Source organism: Dysidea avara, chromosome 10 (assembly GCF_963678975.1).
Source record: "Dysidea avara chromosome 10, odDysAvar1.4, whole genome shotgun sequence".
In the NCBI taxonomy this organism is placed as follows: Eukaryota; Metazoa; Porifera; class Demospongiae; order Dictyoceratida; family Dysideidae; genus Dysidea; species Dysidea avara.
The window spans coordinates 27,951,478-27,968,451 of NC_089281.1; the positions used below are offsets into that span (position 1 = coordinate 27,951,478).

At 39.7% G+C, this 16,974-nt stretch overlaps 2 protein-coding genes and 2 long non-coding RNA genes across 6 annotated transcripts; 2 read left to right on the forward strand and 2 right to left on the reverse strand.

Moving 5' to 3' along the window:
• Positions 1–6,534: 6,534 nt before the first annotated feature.
• Positions 6,535–7,459, reverse strand: LOC136269172 (uncharacterized). Its single transcript, XR_010707239.1, has 2 exons — positions 7,219–7,459; positions 6,535–7,129 (listed from the first exon to the last, which is right to left on the reverse strand). It is a non-coding gene; the product is annotated as an uncharacterized lncRNA (long non-coding RNA).
• Positions 7,460–8,317: 858 nt separating this feature from the next.
• LOC136236472 (fucose mutarotase-like) lies at positions 8,318–14,565 on the reverse strand. Its single transcript, XM_066026625.1, has 5 exons — positions 14,408–14,565; positions 14,282–14,350; positions 9,370–9,440; positions 8,802–8,903; positions 8,318–8,538 (listed from the first exon to the last, which is right to left on the reverse strand). Exons 1-5 carry the CDS (start codon positions 14,490–14,492, stop codon positions 8,401–8,403), a joined length of 465 nt encoding a protein of 154 aa, XP_065882697.1. The 5' UTR covers positions 14,493–14,565; the 3' UTR covers positions 8,318–8,400.
• LOC136236475 (uncharacterized) lies at positions 11,371–13,829 on the forward strand. The gene is made up of 2 exons (XR_010692142.1): positions 11,371–12,430; positions 12,485–13,829. It is a non-coding gene; the product is annotated as an uncharacterized lncRNA (long non-coding RNA).
• LOC136236470 (nucleoplasmin-like protein ANO39) lies at positions 14,491–16,803 on the forward strand. Of its 3 annotated transcripts, none has more exons than XM_066026620.1 (15): positions 14,491–14,631; positions 14,684–14,793; positions 14,846–14,974; positions 15,029–15,080; positions 15,133–15,174; positions 15,452–15,514; positions 15,561–15,643; positions 15,706–15,744; positions 15,803–15,859; positions 15,912–16,070; positions 16,117–16,167; positions 16,224–16,262; positions 16,440–16,493; positions 16,537–16,611; positions 16,666–16,803. In XM_066026620.1, the coding sequence occupies exons 1-15, from the start codon at positions 14,601–14,603 to the stop codon at positions 16,708–16,710; spliced, it is 1,029 nt and encodes a 342-aa protein (XP_065882692.1). In that variant the 5' UTR covers positions 14,491–14,600; the 3' UTR covers positions 16,711–16,803. The 3 variants fall into 3 exon arrangements, with proteins under 3 accessions (XP_065882692.1, XP_065882694.1, XP_065882693.1); XM_066026622.1 differs by having other exon boundaries at positions 16,123–16,167; XM_066026621.1 differs by having other exon boundaries at positions 14,492–14,631; positions 16,120–16,167.
• Positions 16,804–16,974: the final 171 nt, after the last annotated feature.

Sequence of the window (16,974 nt, forward strand, 5' to 3'; positions counted from 1 at the left end):
GGCACCTTGCTGAAAAAAGTTGAAGAGCAAAAAAAAAAAAAAAAAAAAAAAAAGGTCACAACAATAATAGCTAGTTATCCTTTACCAAATATATTATATCACGTATGTTATGTAAAATAAAATCCTATTTATACCTTCCTAAGTAAGCTACACTTCCCAATGAACACTGTGACTGCTTTATTAGAGTGATTGACTGCTCTATTAGAGTATCTCGATCTTATATACATTTTTTTAAGGGGGGGGGGGGGGGGGGGGGCACGTGCCCCCTGTGCCCCCCCGCTGGAGGGGTAGCTATTGTCAGTAGGTGAAGACCTTTTTTTTTTTTTTTTTTTTTTTTTGATCTTCAACCTACAGCTAGCCTGAAGTTGCAATATTTACTCAACACGAATCGAACGCTCAAAATGTAGACTCGTTCGCTCGCTCGAGACTAGCCGAAACATGTCTCGGCTCTAATCAATCCGGGTCAAATCCGGGTCTGACCCGGATTGCTATCCGGGTCAATCCGGGTCAAATCCGGGTCTGACCCGGATTGCTATCCGGGTCAATCCGGGTCAAATCCGGGTCTGACCCGGATTGCTATCCGGGTCAATCCGGGTCAAATCCGGGTCTGACCCGGATTGCTATCCGGGTCAGTGGGTCATCCGGGTCAGCAGTAGTGACCCGGTTTCAACGTTGATACAAGCCTTCTTCAGATACTGCAAGGAATTAAAACATCATTTTCCTTCACTATATAGTGTGACTGCATGGATGTCCTCATGGCTGGCTGCCCCAAACACATAGAATACAAACTGTACAAATGCTGGCATCAGTATATAGCCAACATCTCAAACATGAAAGTATCTCCCACTTGCTTCACCAGTGATCCTCTGAGCATATATAGCTACTCCCATGCACTTTCTATATATAGTTTCATTCTTTTGCCACAGGAGCTTGAGGGTCAATTGTTGGATGCATTGGGACAGAACATGCTCAAAACAACTTGTTATTGAGACCAAAACCATTGTGTTTTTCATGTTCATTACTGATGTCTCTTTATATAATTGTAACTATAGCTTAGCCAGTGGTTGCCCAACTACCATTTTGTTGATTTTATAGCTGCTTTAACTTGCTGCTTGATTTGACTCTGGATTTATATCCCATGCATGTGACCTGCAATGTGAGTGGGAGGCTACAGAAAGCCTGCATAAAATTATACTGAATACATGCAGAAAACAATCCCAGACCAGGTGGTGACTTGATTGCAGACTATAGGAGCCCAGGGATAGGAACCTATGATGATTTCCTGCCATGGCCATGTAGTATAATACATGACTTCTCATTTTTTGTATTTATGTAGCTATAGCTACTTAGCTTTTTGTGTCAACTGTTGTTGTGTAGCTACGTAGCTACCTATAGTTACATGTGTGTATGCATGTAGCTTAGGGAAGTGCCCTTGTGCATGCAGGCGAACTCTTTTGGTGTGACCATGAGCCTAAAGAGAAGAGTCTTTCTGTTAAACTTTCTCTGTAATGCTGTGAATTTGAAACAGACTTATAAGGGAGGGTCAAATTTGAACATGCATGCATGTCTAACTTTTAAAGTTGCTATCTTAAATTAAGCTGCCTGCTATGCATGACGCATACTGTAATAGAATAAGCTAAACAGTAGACACGTATGCGTATGAAGGTGTGACTGACTGACTACGTCAGAAGACAATTAAATATGATGATTTACAAAGGATACAATCACCAGTCTATAGTTATGGTGCATGTCACTTGAGGTTATATAGACTATCATGATATACCCTGCAGCCACTGTGCATGCAGACATAAAACTATGATTGGTTTGATAACAACGATAATAATGTGATGACTATAAGTTATGAGGTTGCTAATGGAACTAAGTAACTGCATGTATGGTAACTTTTGGTGTATTTTGTTGTGCATGTGCTTGTTCAGACATGATTAATTAGGCCTCAGAGTACAGAACTCCCTGGCATGACATACGTATATACATAGTTAAATATTGCATGATTTGAGTATACAGTAAAAATATATAGCTAATATAATATGTATTGTCTGTGCATGTAAAAACTCCGCTATATACTAGACTATGTCGTGCCATGCATGCAAAGCGGAGGAATCAAAGATGGTTTGGTCACTTAGGCCAATAGTGGAAGAGTTAGTATATAGGTAAGAAGCTATATAGATTTAGAAAGATCACTAGGAAAATGAAACAGTAGTCTAAGAAATTTTGAAAACAAAATACCTTAACAAAGCAGGTGGGGTCTATTCTACGGAACCTCGTACGGAACGGAACGGAACGGAATGATGGACTAAACTACGGAACGGAATGCTTTCTCAAATTGAAGCTAGCAGCTTACCATTGCTGTACAGGTTATCGGTGGCACTTCCAGCAGGTAATCAAACGCACTCCAAGAGATCAATTGTGGGTTCTTGTTGGTTGTCATTAGTAACGTGGGAATAGCTGTTTCAATATGTTCATCTTCGGATGTATCAAGTAGGGAACTTAATGCATGACTTGTTTTTACTAGTATGTGAATTGTTTTTGCTTACTTTGGCTTTAGAATGTACAGTCTGGGGCCCAGCCTTTCTAATCGGCATAAATCAGTATGTAGCTAGCTACACTAGTACAAAGGAAACAAGTATGGTGACAAGCTGAACCAACTCAGTCTAAGCAGAATCTAAATGAATTTTGTGCAGTGTGTGAGGAGCCAACATTCAGATACCTCAAGGAGGCTATATTGCGTGAACATCAATGATTCATTAACAGAGTAGTGGACTAAATGCCAGATATCTCTGCCTGAGTAGGGAGTTGAATCCAGGATGGAGTCTATTTTACAGAATGGAATGATTTCTGAATCAAAACTTGCAGCTTGGCTAGCCGCTATCATTGCTGAAATTGCATTTTATCAGTGGAGCCTCCAGGAAAATGGAATAGGATGACAATAAAATATTAATAGCTGTCTCATGCAGTGATTGTTCTACTACCTGATATATCAAGCAGGTCTCCTCAATTCATTTATTACATGACCAAGGCAAGTTTTGTTACTACAATACAGTAGCTGATTGGATGTCAGTTGTTTCTGCTGATCTTGACAAGATAGTTTAGAAGACCACTCAATTTCTTCAGTTTCAGAGCATAATATCCACAGAGAAATTAACTAGAAAGTTACTGGTGACAGGGGTGATCATGACTTTATTCAGTCTAATATATGGTTGATTGAGTGAGGTATCACTTTCAGAATGTTCAGTTACAAACAAATCACCCACTGTAGAGAGATCAGCTACAACCAAATCACCCTGTAGAGAGATCAGCTACAAACAATCACCCTGTAGAGAGATCAGCTACAAACAAATCACCTTGTAGGGAGTTAAGCTACAAACACATCACCCTGTAGAGAGATCAGCTACAAACAAATCACCTTGCAGTGAGTTCAGCTACAAACAAATTACCCTGTAGAGAGATCAGCCACAAACAAAACACCGTGTAGAGACTTCAGTTACAAACAAATCAACCTGTAGAGATTTCAGTTACAAACAAATCACCCACTGTAGAGAGATCGCTACAACCAAATCACCCTGTAGAGAGATCAGCTACAAACAATCACCCTGTAGAGAGATCAGCTACAAACAAATCACCCTGTAGAGAGTTCAGTTACAAACACATCACCCTGTAGAGAGATCAGCTACAAACAAATCACCTTGCAGTGAGTTCAGCTACAAGCAAATTATCCTGTAGAGAGATCAGCCACAAACAAAACACTGTGTAGAGACTTCAGTTACAAACAAATCAACCTGTAGAGATTTCAGTTACAAACAAATCACCCACTGTAGAGAGATCAGCTACAACCAAATCACCCTGTAGAGAGATCAGCTACAAACAAATCACCCTGTAGAGAGTTCAGCTACAAACAAATCACCCTAGCTGTAGAGAGTTCAGTTGCAAACAAATCACTCTGTAGAGAGTTCAGCTACAAAAAAATCAACCTGTAGAGAGATCAGCTATATAGACACTAGACACAATATAGGGAATTCAGTTACAAGCAATCACCCTGTAGAGACTTCAGTTACAAACACATCACCCTGCAGAGAGATCAGCTACAAACAAATCACCTTGCAGTGAGTTCAGCTACAAACAAATTACCCTGTAGAGAGATCAGCTACAAACAAAATACCTTACAGTGAGTTCAGCTACAAACAAATCAACCTGTAGAGATTTCAGTTACAAACAAATCACCCACTGTAGAGAGAGCAGCTACAAACAAATCAGCCTGTAGAGAGATCAGCTACAAACAAATCACCCTGTAGAGAGTTCAGCTACAAAAAAAAATCACCCTGTAGAGAGATCAGCTAGAAACACATCACCCTGTAGAGAGTTCAGCTACAAACAAATTACCTTGTAGAGAGTTAAGCTCAGTACAAACAAATTACTCCGCTGTAGAGAAATCAGCTACAAACAAATCACCTTGTAGAGAGTTCACTTACAAACAAATCACCCTATAGAGAGTTCACTTACAAACAAATCTATAAAAATTATATATAGGGTGATTTTTTTATACCTGAACTTTCTACAGGATGATTTGTTCTGAACTTTCTACAGGGTATCTCAGTTACAAACAAATCACCCCCTGTAGAGAGATCAGATCACCTTGTAGAGAGTTCAGCTACAAACAAATCACCCTGTAGAAAGTTCAGGTATAAAAAAATCACCCTATAGATAGTTTTGATACAAACAAATCACCCTGTAGAGTGTTCAGCAAGATAACAGTCACCCTGCAGAGACATCAGGTTACCCTATAGAGAGGTCAGCTAGAAGAAGTCACCTTGTAGAGAGTTCAGCAACAAAGAACCCACTCTGTAGAGAGTTCAACTAGTAACTAGTTACCCTATACAGAGATCAGCTATATGTAGAAACAAGTCATCCTGTAGAGAATTCAGCTACAAACACATCACCCTGTAGAGATTTCAGCTACAAACAGATCATCATCCTGTAGATAGTTCAGCTATAGATACAAGTCACCCTGTAGTAGGAGAAGTCACCTTGTAGAGAGATCAGCTAGAAACAAGTCACCTTGTAGAGACCAGCTACAAAGAAACCATGCATCCTGTAGAGAGTTCAGCTACAAACAAATCACCCAGAGAGTTCAGCTATGAACAGATCACCCTGTAGAGAGTTCAGCTATACAAGTCACCCTGTAGAGAGATCAGCTAGAAGCAAGTCACCTTGTAGAGAGTTCAGCCACAAACAAATCATCCTGCATAGAGTTCAGCTGCAAATAAATTACCCTGTACAGAGTTCAGCTACAAACAAATCACCCTGTAGAGTGTTCAGCTAGATAAAAGTCACCCTACAGAGAGATCAGGTCACCCTATAGAGAGATCAGCTAGAAGAAGTGATCTTGTAGAGAGTTCAGCTACACTCTGTAGAGAGTTCAGCTAGAAATAAGTTACCCTATAGAGAGATCAGCTAGAAACAAGTCACCCTGTAGAGATTTCAGTTACAAACAGATCATCCTATAGATAGTTCAGCTAGATACAAGTCACCTTGTAGAGAAATCAGCTAGAGGAAGTCATCTTGTAGAGAGCCAGCTAGAAACAAGTCACCTAGTAGAGAGTTCAGTGACAAAGAAACTATCCTGTAGAGAGTTCTTCTACAAACAAATCGCCTTGTAGAGAGTTCAGATGCAAACAAATCACCCTGTAGAGAGTTTAGCTACATTTCAAGTCCCTCAGTAGAAAGATCAGCTGCGAACAGGTTATCCAGTAGGGAATAATAGACATGTAATAAATATATTTATATAATTACTGATAAAATCAAAAACACTTGAAGTATTAAAAATCTGTCTTTTTATTCTTCCTGTGGTAAAGAAATAGGTTAGGTTAAAAAAGCCCCAAAGCCAGCCTATGGCCAGCTTTGGGGTATACAAATACAAAAAGAAGTGATATCTAATCAAAAACAGCCAAGCTGTAAAAAAAGGTGCAGCCCCTAAAAAGGCCAAGGTGAAAAAAGATGTGAAATCCAAGGTGGCGGCCAAGAAATGGCTGTGATGGTAGGTTAATGGTAAAAATTTTAATAACGACAATTCAGGTGAATTTTGTGCCAAATTCACCTGAATTGTCGTTATTAAAATTTTTACCATTAACCTACCATCACAGCCATTTCTTGGCCGCCACCTTGGATTTCACATCTTTTTTCACCTTGGCCTTTTTAGGGGCCACACCTTTTTTTACAGCTTGGCTGTTTTTTGATTAGATTGTTTTATCAGTTGTCTTTGTGCTTAATCCTATACCTGATTATAGTAAGCTTCATCACTCCAGGTATATACCATCACTGATGACCAGTGTGTACCATATAGTTACATTTTCAAGCTACTGAATTTCTTACAAATTTGGCTTTGAGTTTCCATGTCTGGGGCTTTTCATGTCCATAGCAACTATTAATGCGGTTTTTACTTTTACACATACACAAAACATCTACTTTCAAATGGTGGCTATATAGCCTACACATATGAAGGAAGATCAATAAAACAAGTTTCTATAAAACTCACTCTGTGGATGTACTTAACAGATATAACTCTACATTATATAAGAACAATACGCTTTATTCCATATGTATTCAAGTAGCTAGCTGTAGGAATTAGTTGCAATCCTGGCCAGCTGGCTATAGCGCTATAGTGCAGTAATGTATCTGTCACAAATTGTGTGCCACACTAAATTACAGATGTTCACTCTTTGTCATCATGTCGGAATCGTCGGTACTCCCACTGGACCACAGATTTATAACTGGGGTAGTAGCTGCTGATTCCAACTGGACTGGTGATGAGTTCTGTGGCAAGGTAGGGCTGGAAAGACAGTGTCCAGTAACAAGAATTTTCAGTGTCTCCTGGAACACCATTTATAGACTCAATGAAGTACCCTAGTCCTGCATCATTGAAGGATGTGGTAAACTTGAAGTTGCTACAACTGGCCACAGCAGCCTCCATTAGTTGAATACCATTGATCCCTTGAGGTACTACCAGATGGACTTCCCCTGGGCTGGTGGCATTTCCTGCTAGAGGACAGTCAGGACGATCCAATTCATTTATGATAACCCTGTATGTCACTGGTATATTGGGGTAGTTTAGAGGCTGGAAGATATGTAAATGGTATGCATTACTGACTTAAAGCAGCAGCTATAGCTACACTAAACTATGATAATAAAAGAATTATCACTTACCACATCAACGCAGTTGGTTTCTTTATATACTATTAATGTTATCAGGATTGGCAAAAGAAATATCTGCTTTGTCATGGCTGTATCTTTCAAAAAACTAGATAGCGCACTGAATACTTCACTCTTTGAGTCAACTGTAATGACTCACAAGCTCAATAGTATATATATACAACAGATATTTGTTAGAATTCATAAGGAAATATTTGCCTATAAAGGATAACAATGAATGAGGAAAAGTAGCACAATATCCTGTGACCCACAAAGTTGAAGTTCTGATCTATATTCCAATACTAGAAACTCTGAACTTGCATGTATACTCAGCAAATATGAAACAGAGAAATTGTAGGTGCTCATTACTGAGGCCATGTTAATTGTGGTACAGTCTCACTCCATTGATGTCTTCTTTATCCTTTCATGTAAAGAAGGAAAAAAAAAGTACAACAGAGGAACTGACTCTTTGCTTTTGCTGCTAGCATAATTTTGGCTATAGATAACCCCAATATTTATCCCTCCCACAACTGACATTATACATAGCCGACAAGTGAAAGAATTGCACATAAAGATTATCTTGTATGCATTCTGCATGCAGTGTACACTTTCTTCTTTATATTTCATTGCTTGCTAAGCCATCTTTTACTTCTGCTTCTTCTTCTACAAGTGTGTGTTAATGTATGCAGACATGGGGGATGATCTTTGGATCAGTAAAAAACTCCACAGTCAAGTTGTCATTCCTTCTCCACACCACCAGATGTGGCCGTCATCATGTGATCAGCTAACAGAATAAAGAGCTAGATGGAAGTTTCTGTGCATGCACTGAAAACAAAATATAGTGCCAGTAGTTATTGATGCCAACTGCTGTACAGGACCAGGTTTTCAGTAGCCTTTAGTGGGTCCCTGGTGGCAAGAATTCCTATATACTCAGCTTAACTGTAACAGTGTTATTGGGAAGGTACAGTGGACTGGACTACTGGTGTTTTTTGCTTCGCATTACATTTTACTGATTCCATAGAAAACTGTATTTTGGGATAATTATCAGTCCAGTATTCCATTCCAGTAGTCCAGTCCAGTGTTCGTATACCTTCCTAGCATTATTAAATAGAAAACAACTGACAATAAGTATCATCAATATTATACAATGTTTTTACAAAGCTAAGTAACATTTTGTACATATTCTACAATAACACATTATTGTTCTTCTGCAGGTAATACTCCTTTAGTGAGAATGATATTTCCATATAGTGCCCCCTCTCCAGTGGCCACCACTGCAAATGCTTTCTTAGCCACTTCATAAAATTCAAACCTCTCGATCATGTTAACTTTGATCTGCAAGGGCAATAACAATGTAATTTCCCTTTTCCCAGTAAGGAACACCATCCAATGAGAAATTTCACCCAATGAGGAACGTTACCCAACAAGGAACAATACACTCAGTTACTTTAACCCCATAGACCAAGAAGCCACCATAATTGTTGTGGGTGAGAATTATTAACAACAAAAAAAGTACTATTACTGTTATACAATTATTCCCTGGGTTCAGGGAATAATTGCTATCACCAAAAGTACTCAAGGTGTTATCCCCTCATTACCTCCTTTCCTTCAGCAGCATTCATCAACTTCTTATATTCATCCCATACTGGTGTCTTCAACCCTCTAGCCTTGTCATTGGGCACCAGGTCCATCAGTGCTGCCTGTAGTGTTGTATGAATCATTTGTAAAATGGCTGTCACTGTGGAGATACTTATAACTACTGTATCTGTTTGTAGCGCTAGAGTAAAACAAGACACCTTGGGAATAACCCTGATTTTCCAGGTCAGTTTATGTACTAATTGATTACTGCAGAAATTTTTGAGGCATGAATGTAAAGCATTAATTTTTTGAAATTTTCTTCTTCACAAATTTCTACAAACAATCCATCAAACCTTTTTGTACAGCTGTCACCACTTGCAAAATTCGCAAAAATTTCATCCCTCAAAAATTTCCACCTATATGGTAGTACTCTGGGACCTTCACCAAGAATGTGCGTAGGTTATGTCTTGAAATCTCCACATGAACATAACACGTTTCATTGCTCAGAGATAACACATTCACAAATGTACAAAATTTGTAACCGCACTCATCATACAGCTAGTGCTAGAGATTACTAATAACACTTACTGGAGCAGGCACATACGTATCCAGTGGGAGGAGTTTCAAAATGGCACCTAGTAGTGCTGGTATGCCATGACCTGTCAAGCAAAACACATACATGTATCATACATACAATATGTTGACCTGAAATGGTTAGAACACTAATATGTGTGTACCTTTGACTTGATCTGTGTACGCCACCTGACACGAATCATGTGACCAAGTATTGAAACTTTAATATAGAGTTACATTTTGTGTGCTATAAATTGTACAATTGTGAAAAAATATATTCAGTTGGTCACAGTAAAGGGTTTAAAGTGGGTGTTTCTGAGTGCATAGCTTCTCTATAGGGAGCTATCAACAACTCCACAGTGAAGGCAGCTTCTTTACACGTACTAAATTTCGTACAAACACACTCTTTTGATACACAGGGAAACGACTAAAACAAATAGCAACACTGTTGGTTAGTCAGATCTACATATTAGCATCCCCCAAAAGTGCATGAAGTTAATGAAAGGTTTGCCAAGTAACAACTTATATAGACGACAACTCTTGAAACAATGCAACAGTTGCATACCTCTACTTAAATTGTGCTACAGTCGTTTCCTACTACACCAAACTCAATAGTCTAATTGCTTTGTATAATTTCCATACATGTGATCTCTGGGTGTGTTTGCATTAAAAAATGGTGTTCGAACTCGAAAGAGTTGTTCTCATGCTGAAATTCATAAAACACATACCACATTATAAGCTGAATTTCAGTATAGAAGTACTAGTGCCCTTAGAATTGCCAGCCAAATGGTGTCAAAGTGTGCCAGATTTTGTACAAATTTTTGAAATACATATAGCCATAGATCACTTACGTGCACCCTCAATATCATTGCTACATGTAACATGACAATAAATATCACATACAGCAAGTGGCAGTTCATTATCTACTATAGGGCATGTAAGAAGGTTCAAGCCTATATCAGAGTATAGGTGGCCAACTCTGTTGAATATGCTCTCATGAGTGAACTACCTTGCATGTATTCAGTTAAATCAATAGCGAATCCTGTCTTCACCCACTTGCATGCGGATGTGTAGTTACACAATTGGTAGCTTTTCATAATACCAGTACAATAGTACTGTACAGATATTAGGAGGTTTGGGTTTTTCTGGTGAAAAATATCACCCAAAAACCAGCTTCACAATACCATCCTGGCACCTTGGAAGCATTGGTTAGGTATAACCAAGCCCAAAAGTGCCTTCAGTACGACCATAAATGCTTCCAATAGATTGCTGCAAAATTTAAAAAAAAATTATTCAATGGAATTGTCTGACTGACCGACTAACTGCCTGCCTGCCTGATGCCTTCAGACAAGCGTAACTCGATAACGGCTAAGGCTACAGACTTGATTTTTTCATTGTTCGATGTCGCTTCATCCCAAGATGTGCCTTTTGGCATACCACAGTACGTACAATGCATGCATCATGGACTTTCCTTTGTCCTCCTTTGTGTCTCATTTCTTTTCACTAACAGCTAGAGCTGTTGATTCGTGGTAGCATGATGGCTTCCCTATGGGAATCGTCTCTATTTTCTGTGGTGACTGGATTGATTGCAGAGGCGCTTCTCCTACCTGTTCTTTGTATGTAGCGCTGTGTAACGGGCTAAACATAGCTGAAAGTAAAGTGTAATGGACACTTCACTTTCAAGTCAGTAATTCATATTTGGGGCACGTGTTCAGTCGAAAACATTACCTCTGACGCCATCTTTTCTTTTGATGTGGTATGCGTGGGTTCACCAGTGATAATAATGTCACAACTTACAAGACACAAGTATAAGGAAAAATTAAGACTTTTAAGTTCAATTAGGGATCATAGAAAAAAAGTAGGGAAACAACTTCAAACAAGGGAGGTCACCTACACCTGCAGATATACTAGTGGACATACTACCATTGGATTAAATGTCCACTAGTATATCTGCAGGTGTAGGCGACCTCCCTTGTTTCCCTACTTTTTTTCCCCTATATCAGAGCTTAAAAATTCTTAATCCTATTACTTGTGCCATTACTTGCTTGGATGCAATAGCAAACTGCATATACTGGTAAATTTACATCTTCATTTAAGTTGCAGGAATAAGGTGAACTGGTGATCTTGTACCAACTTGTTAGTACACTGACACATGAGCTGATCTGCTAACAAGAATTGTTTTCACTAAAGAGCATGCAAGAAAAGTCATGGAAGAATATGGAATGACAGAATATTTTAGCAAGAGTTCATATTATAAATAGTGACAGTATAATTATAATTATAAAGGTGGTGGATGGTTTATTAGGAGTGGCCCAACAATATGGCTTAGTTTACGAGTTACAATGCAAAAATTTCTAACCAACGAGACTAAGACCCCTAGAGTACTATCATTCCAAACTTATAATGAACATGACCCAGACAATACGTGTGGTGATAATTTACAAAATGATCAGACTTGAGTAAGGCCCATTACATTTTAGAATGGTCGGATCACATATCAACGTGTTTTCCTTGAATACAACAACTTTTTGTAGGACCTTGCTTCAGCAAAAAGTGGATCAATGTCTTTGAGCAGCTCTGACAGTCATCACTGTTTTCACAAGCATAAACACTAGCAAAGACACTGTTCTAGTGACGACTGTCTAAGTGTCTTCGATTCATTCAGAGACGAAATGGGAGATGAAATGTAGGACATTTCCAGCTGAATTCACCGTATCAAGAACAAGAACCTTAGCTTCCACAGAGCAGAGTTAATAGACAGCAGAGTCTCCATAATGATGACACAAAGCAAAGCCCAGCATCTCATCATTCACCATTGTTCCCCTTCACTGATCTAACGGGCAGATTGCAACCCTGATAAACAGCCCAATTATTCCAGGGATCTGGACATGGACAGCAATTCTGCAAATACCTTAGACCTCAACCCTACAATCAATATGATAGTTGTGGGCACCCTTAAATACCTTTCCCTACCTAATGAAAAATGGCTGTCGTTAAAGAGGAAGTTTCCCAGCACTCCTTCACTATGGATACTACAATCCTCTCCAGGATCCCAAAGATGGCTGATCACAACCTGGTAAGACTGCAAATAGTTTTGGATTCTGCCATTATGATGATGACAATGTTGTAGGCTGCTAGAACTGGAACATTGATGCCAAAGAAGACAGGAGTCTGCATAGGTGGCTGAAGCATCACTAAGCAATGCCTCAGCCAATTAGACTGCTACGAGAAAGTCACTAGCCACTTCAACCCAGAGCTGGCCATCACTCATTGAGGATGAGAGTTCCTTCTCAGATGCTCCCCCATATCTGTTTGGGAGGTCATTTGACCAACATGGGAACACGCCTAGGACCACATGGAGTCACATCCCTGAAGAAAGCCACACTCACTCAATCATCCCTCCAGCCTTTTTGGAGGAGCCAGCCTTGGGAAAGGTGGCAGCTACAGAGGCAAAGGAGGGAGGAGGAACTTCAAGAAACCTCTCCAGATAGAGAAACGAACAATTATATGTGCACAAAAAATTCATTAAATATGCTCAGCCTTATATCCCTATATTAAATCTTGTTGTCACAGATGGATAGATTCATACAGCACCAGCCCACTACTACAGGCAAGAGTGGGCATAGAATCACATAGCATGTGCCCTTCTACAGAGATGCTGCTATATAAGATCCAGTCCTTTGCAGGCAGGATCAGCCCTGAACTGGAAGGCCCTGTGTAATGACAACAAAGTTTTAGAGACAGAGAAAGTGGGTACCACATACCCCCTCATTGCAACCCCTACCCAGCACAAAGCACCATCCTCCTCCATGTCCATTGTCAAAGACGGATCCAGATTCTAAGAGTTTCAGGCTGATTATGAGTCTCTGACCCCCACCCTTTTTAGGTACCAGAAACATGTTGAGGAAATTGGAATCTGCTGAGAAGTGTCTCGAACACCTTTGTGAAATCAGAGTATTTCAAGATGGAGGGCTACACACAGTCAAGTCTCTTCTGCTGAAGAATGATTGGATGGAGGGGTAAATGAAACACTGCGGACCCTATCACCATATTCTTGCTTCTTTTCCAACTCACCTCACGTCTTTGGAAAAGTGATGCAGGCTAAGTCCTAAGGTAGCTTGGTGCATTGGGAAAACCCTTATATTAAAGAATGCACCCTGGCGTCTACCCAGAACCAAGTCGCATGAACATCTGCATGGGCTTCATCACTGCAGATAGCAGAAAAAGGAGCAATGGTCTCTCCATCAAGTGGTAACAAAGGGGGTTCCACTGCAACATTGCAGCAACTATCCAACCACCGGTCACGAAGTTCATTATGACAGAATAAAAGTGAGACCTCCATGTATTAGCATGATTTACACTGAAGGAGGTACCACAAAGACAGTGACTGGTCTAAGACTTAAAATCCTTGCTAAAAACTAGACCAAACACGTTGATATGTTCATGTCACATTTAATTTCTCATGCAATCCAGAATAGCTGATAACTACCCTGTGATCTGAGCCATGCAATTCAGGTAATTGCACTGTAAGAGATCACCACCCTACTTTCAATGTGTCATAATCTGGCAAAAGCCAGCATGCAGAATATACATACTATGTGTACCTATACAAGTGGCTGAGAGCTAGGGTTACAAAGCCAAGTCAACCTTAGCTCACTTACTTTCATACAGACAGTTATTATGTAACAGGCAAACCTCGGTTAGGCCACCTAAACTTAACTATTAGATTCTTATCGCTTTCCGCATTGCCATTCAAGTTTTTATACTACTAGTGGCAGAGTGCAGCCATCCAGAGTTAATAACTAGCTAAGAAAACTGCATTCTGAGTCATTTCAGCTAGCTAGATCAGCTATCCAGTTAAACTCCGCCCTCCCACAAAAAAAACAACCAGCTACAGTATAAGAATAGCTAGCCACAATAGACTCACCATCCGCTCTGACCAGTTCAGGACCCTGCTTGCAAACGGACGCACTAGGGAAGTTAGCATCGGCTAAAACTACATAGTAAAAATAAGAAAATCATGTGTTTTTCTCCAAGTTAAAGCAAAGCTTACCGATAGTATCTCCGTGGCCCATCCTTGAAAGTACTGACAAGAGCTCCGGAGAAAGGATTCGCGGAATATTCTTCAAGATCACCATTTTGTCAATCCCACAATCGAAACGCTCAACCAAAAAAGACCGGGATTCTAAAAAGAACACACCATTAAATTCACGTGAGACGACACGTGTAAAAGATTCACGCAAAGCATGGCTGCACCATCTCGGACAGACTTTTGGGGTGAGTGTGTATCCGTTAATCGAGCAGGAATTAGTGCATGTATCGTTTTAAGGCGTCGAGTTAACAGGGAAGAAGCAGGAGGCGCTTTGGACAGGGGACGAAGAACAAGATGAAGAGGACGAAAATGACCCAGACATCATCCACACCCTTCATATTCAAAGAGTAAGGAAGATTTAGTGCCACGGCTTTTTAACAGTCCCTCTGTTTGGTGTAGGTCATTCTAGGGGCTAATGCCAAAGACAGTGAGCCAAATCTCCTAACAGTTACTGCAGAGAATACCAAAGGAGAAGAGATCACTCATCCACTAGCATGGTTGAATAAGAAGTCAGTCTCAGAGTCTCAGGTATGGATGTGTTGACCATGGAGTAGTGTTATTCGTTGTTACTGTGTTTCTCAGTGTTCCATGCATATAGCACTTCCCCCACCTGTCACATTCAAGTTAGCACAAGGTATAACAAAGTGATTGTGAGAATCAGTTGTTACCATGTGTGTGTTTTGTAGGATCTGGTCCAGTACATGTGATTGGTGTTTGGGAACAGCAAAGTAAATTTCATGTCATGTGTACAGTGAAACCTGTTTATAAAAGACACCTTGGGACTGACCAAAAGTGTCCTGATTATCAGGTATCCTGGTTTTCCAGGTCAGTTTACGTACTAAAGGATATTTTGGACCATTACCAAGTCTCCTGATTAACAGGTTCCACTGTAGAGTGTGTGCGTACACTTTTGAGAAAAGTGTGAAGTATACTTCTGTTACAAGCGATTTTAATCTGTCATATCTGTCTGTAAGTTGTTCACTGTTGCTGGTTGATCCTCTCTAGTTGACGATGATTTTAACTTCAGTGATGAGGAGAGTGAAGAGAGTGACGGCAATGAAATGAATGGTAATGGCTACATCATGTGAAGTGATGAAATGTTATGTACTTGTAGAGATGATGGTTCCTCGTGATAACATCAAGGCTATCACTGCTCCTCCTAAGGTTATCAAAGACATAGAGACAAAACAAGCTAAAGTAAGTGTCCCAAGTTTCATTGTATTAAATGAATTACCATATCATTGTGTGATGTGTTGTAGAAAAGACCTGCTGAATCTCCACCACCCAAAGCTGCCAAGGTAGCAACTAAACATCAAACTAGTTAACACATTTCACATGTCCACAATTTTTGCTTAGGTGGCCAAAAAAGATGAAAGTTCAAAGAAAAGGGACATTCCAAAGTTCAATGTTGTAGTAAGTAGTAATACAATAAGATGTACAGCAGATTAGTGATCCCATCTTTTAGGACGAGAAAGAAAGTGACGAAGATGAAGAACAGGGAAGTGAAGAGGAAGATAATGACAATGGGGAAGACATGGATGACGAGGAGGGCTCCAATGAAGAAGAGTCGGAAGAAGATGAGGAATCAGAAGAAGAGGCTCCTCCACCGAAGATGAAGTCTAAAGTAAAGATGGCACTGTATGTTGCTTGTTTGATAATCTGTTATGCAGCAGCAGATGATGAAAGCTGCTGCTAAACAAAAGGTCACTACAACTAATACAGTAAGTAGAGGACTTGTGTATTATGTGGTTATACTACCTGCTGTTGTCTTTAATAGCCAAAATCAATTGGAGACAAGACAAAGAAGACACCCAAGGTGAAATAAACAACGTCAGCGCTGGGAGCTAATGTGTAATATATGTACTTTTGTCACAAGAAAATAATTTATTGTAATTCAGTAAATAAAAAAAGTAGACACTTCTAATTGTATGGTTACTTAGAAGTCCTGATTGACAAGTTTTGGTGTAAACTGTTATTATATAATTTATTGCAGACAACTCCAGCTGGACCCCTTAGTTTAGATCAGATAAAGGCCAAGCTAGCTAAGGTACTCCACATCATTATAATACTGTTGTGTTACCTTAATACAGTCACCAAATGTGCCCAAGAAGAGAGAAAAGTTCAACAATTATTTGCAGAACAATTTGAAGGTCACTGATACAGAGGTGAGAGCTGCCATTTTGTATGGAATCTACCGATCACGTGACCTTGTTGTGTAGATGAAGAACAAGTTATGGAGTTTTGTGCAGCAAAACAAACATTGATGTTGACTCAAACTTATTAGTGCAGCCTTCAGAATTCCCCCCTTTTGTTATTGCTCATTTGTGCAGTTTTAATTATTGTAATTATCCGATTCACGTACCAGCTAGGTAGTAGTCTTGTGTGTTATGGATCTGGTGATTTGTGCTACATTGTTGGGACCGCTGTCATGTTGATCTAGCCTATCAAATCACATAGCTCCAAAACCTTCTGCATTGTAATCAGTCCCCACGGGGTCTAGACACAACACTAAAAAAGGCAAACCAGTA

Bases quoted from the DNA above. Each gene is read 5' to 3' on its own strand.
- LOC136236472 (XM_066026625.1), bottom strand. From the start codon at position 14,492: ATGGTGATCTTGAAGAATATTCCGCGAATCCTTTCTCCGGAGCTCTTG. The intron at 14,351-14,407 runs GTAAGCTTTGCT...TTTACTATGTAG, and splicing joins GGGCCACGGAGATACTATCG to TTTTAGCCGATGCTAACTTC. The intron at 8,904-9,369 runs GTAAGTGTTATT...ACAACACTACAG, and splicing joins ATACGTATGTGCCTGCTCCA to GCAGCACTGATGGACCTGGT.
- LOC136236470 (XM_066026620.1), top strand. From the start codon at position 14,601: ATGGCTGCACCATCTCGGACAGACTTTTGGG. The intron at 15,745-15,802 runs GTAGCAACTAAA...ATTTTTGCTTAG, and splicing joins CACCACCCAAAGCTGCCAAG to GTGGCCAAAAAAGATGAAAG. The intron at 16,612-16,665 runs GTGAGAGCTGCC...CTTGTTGTGTAG, and splicing joins TGAAGGTCACTGATACAGAG to ATGAAGAACAAGTTATGGAG.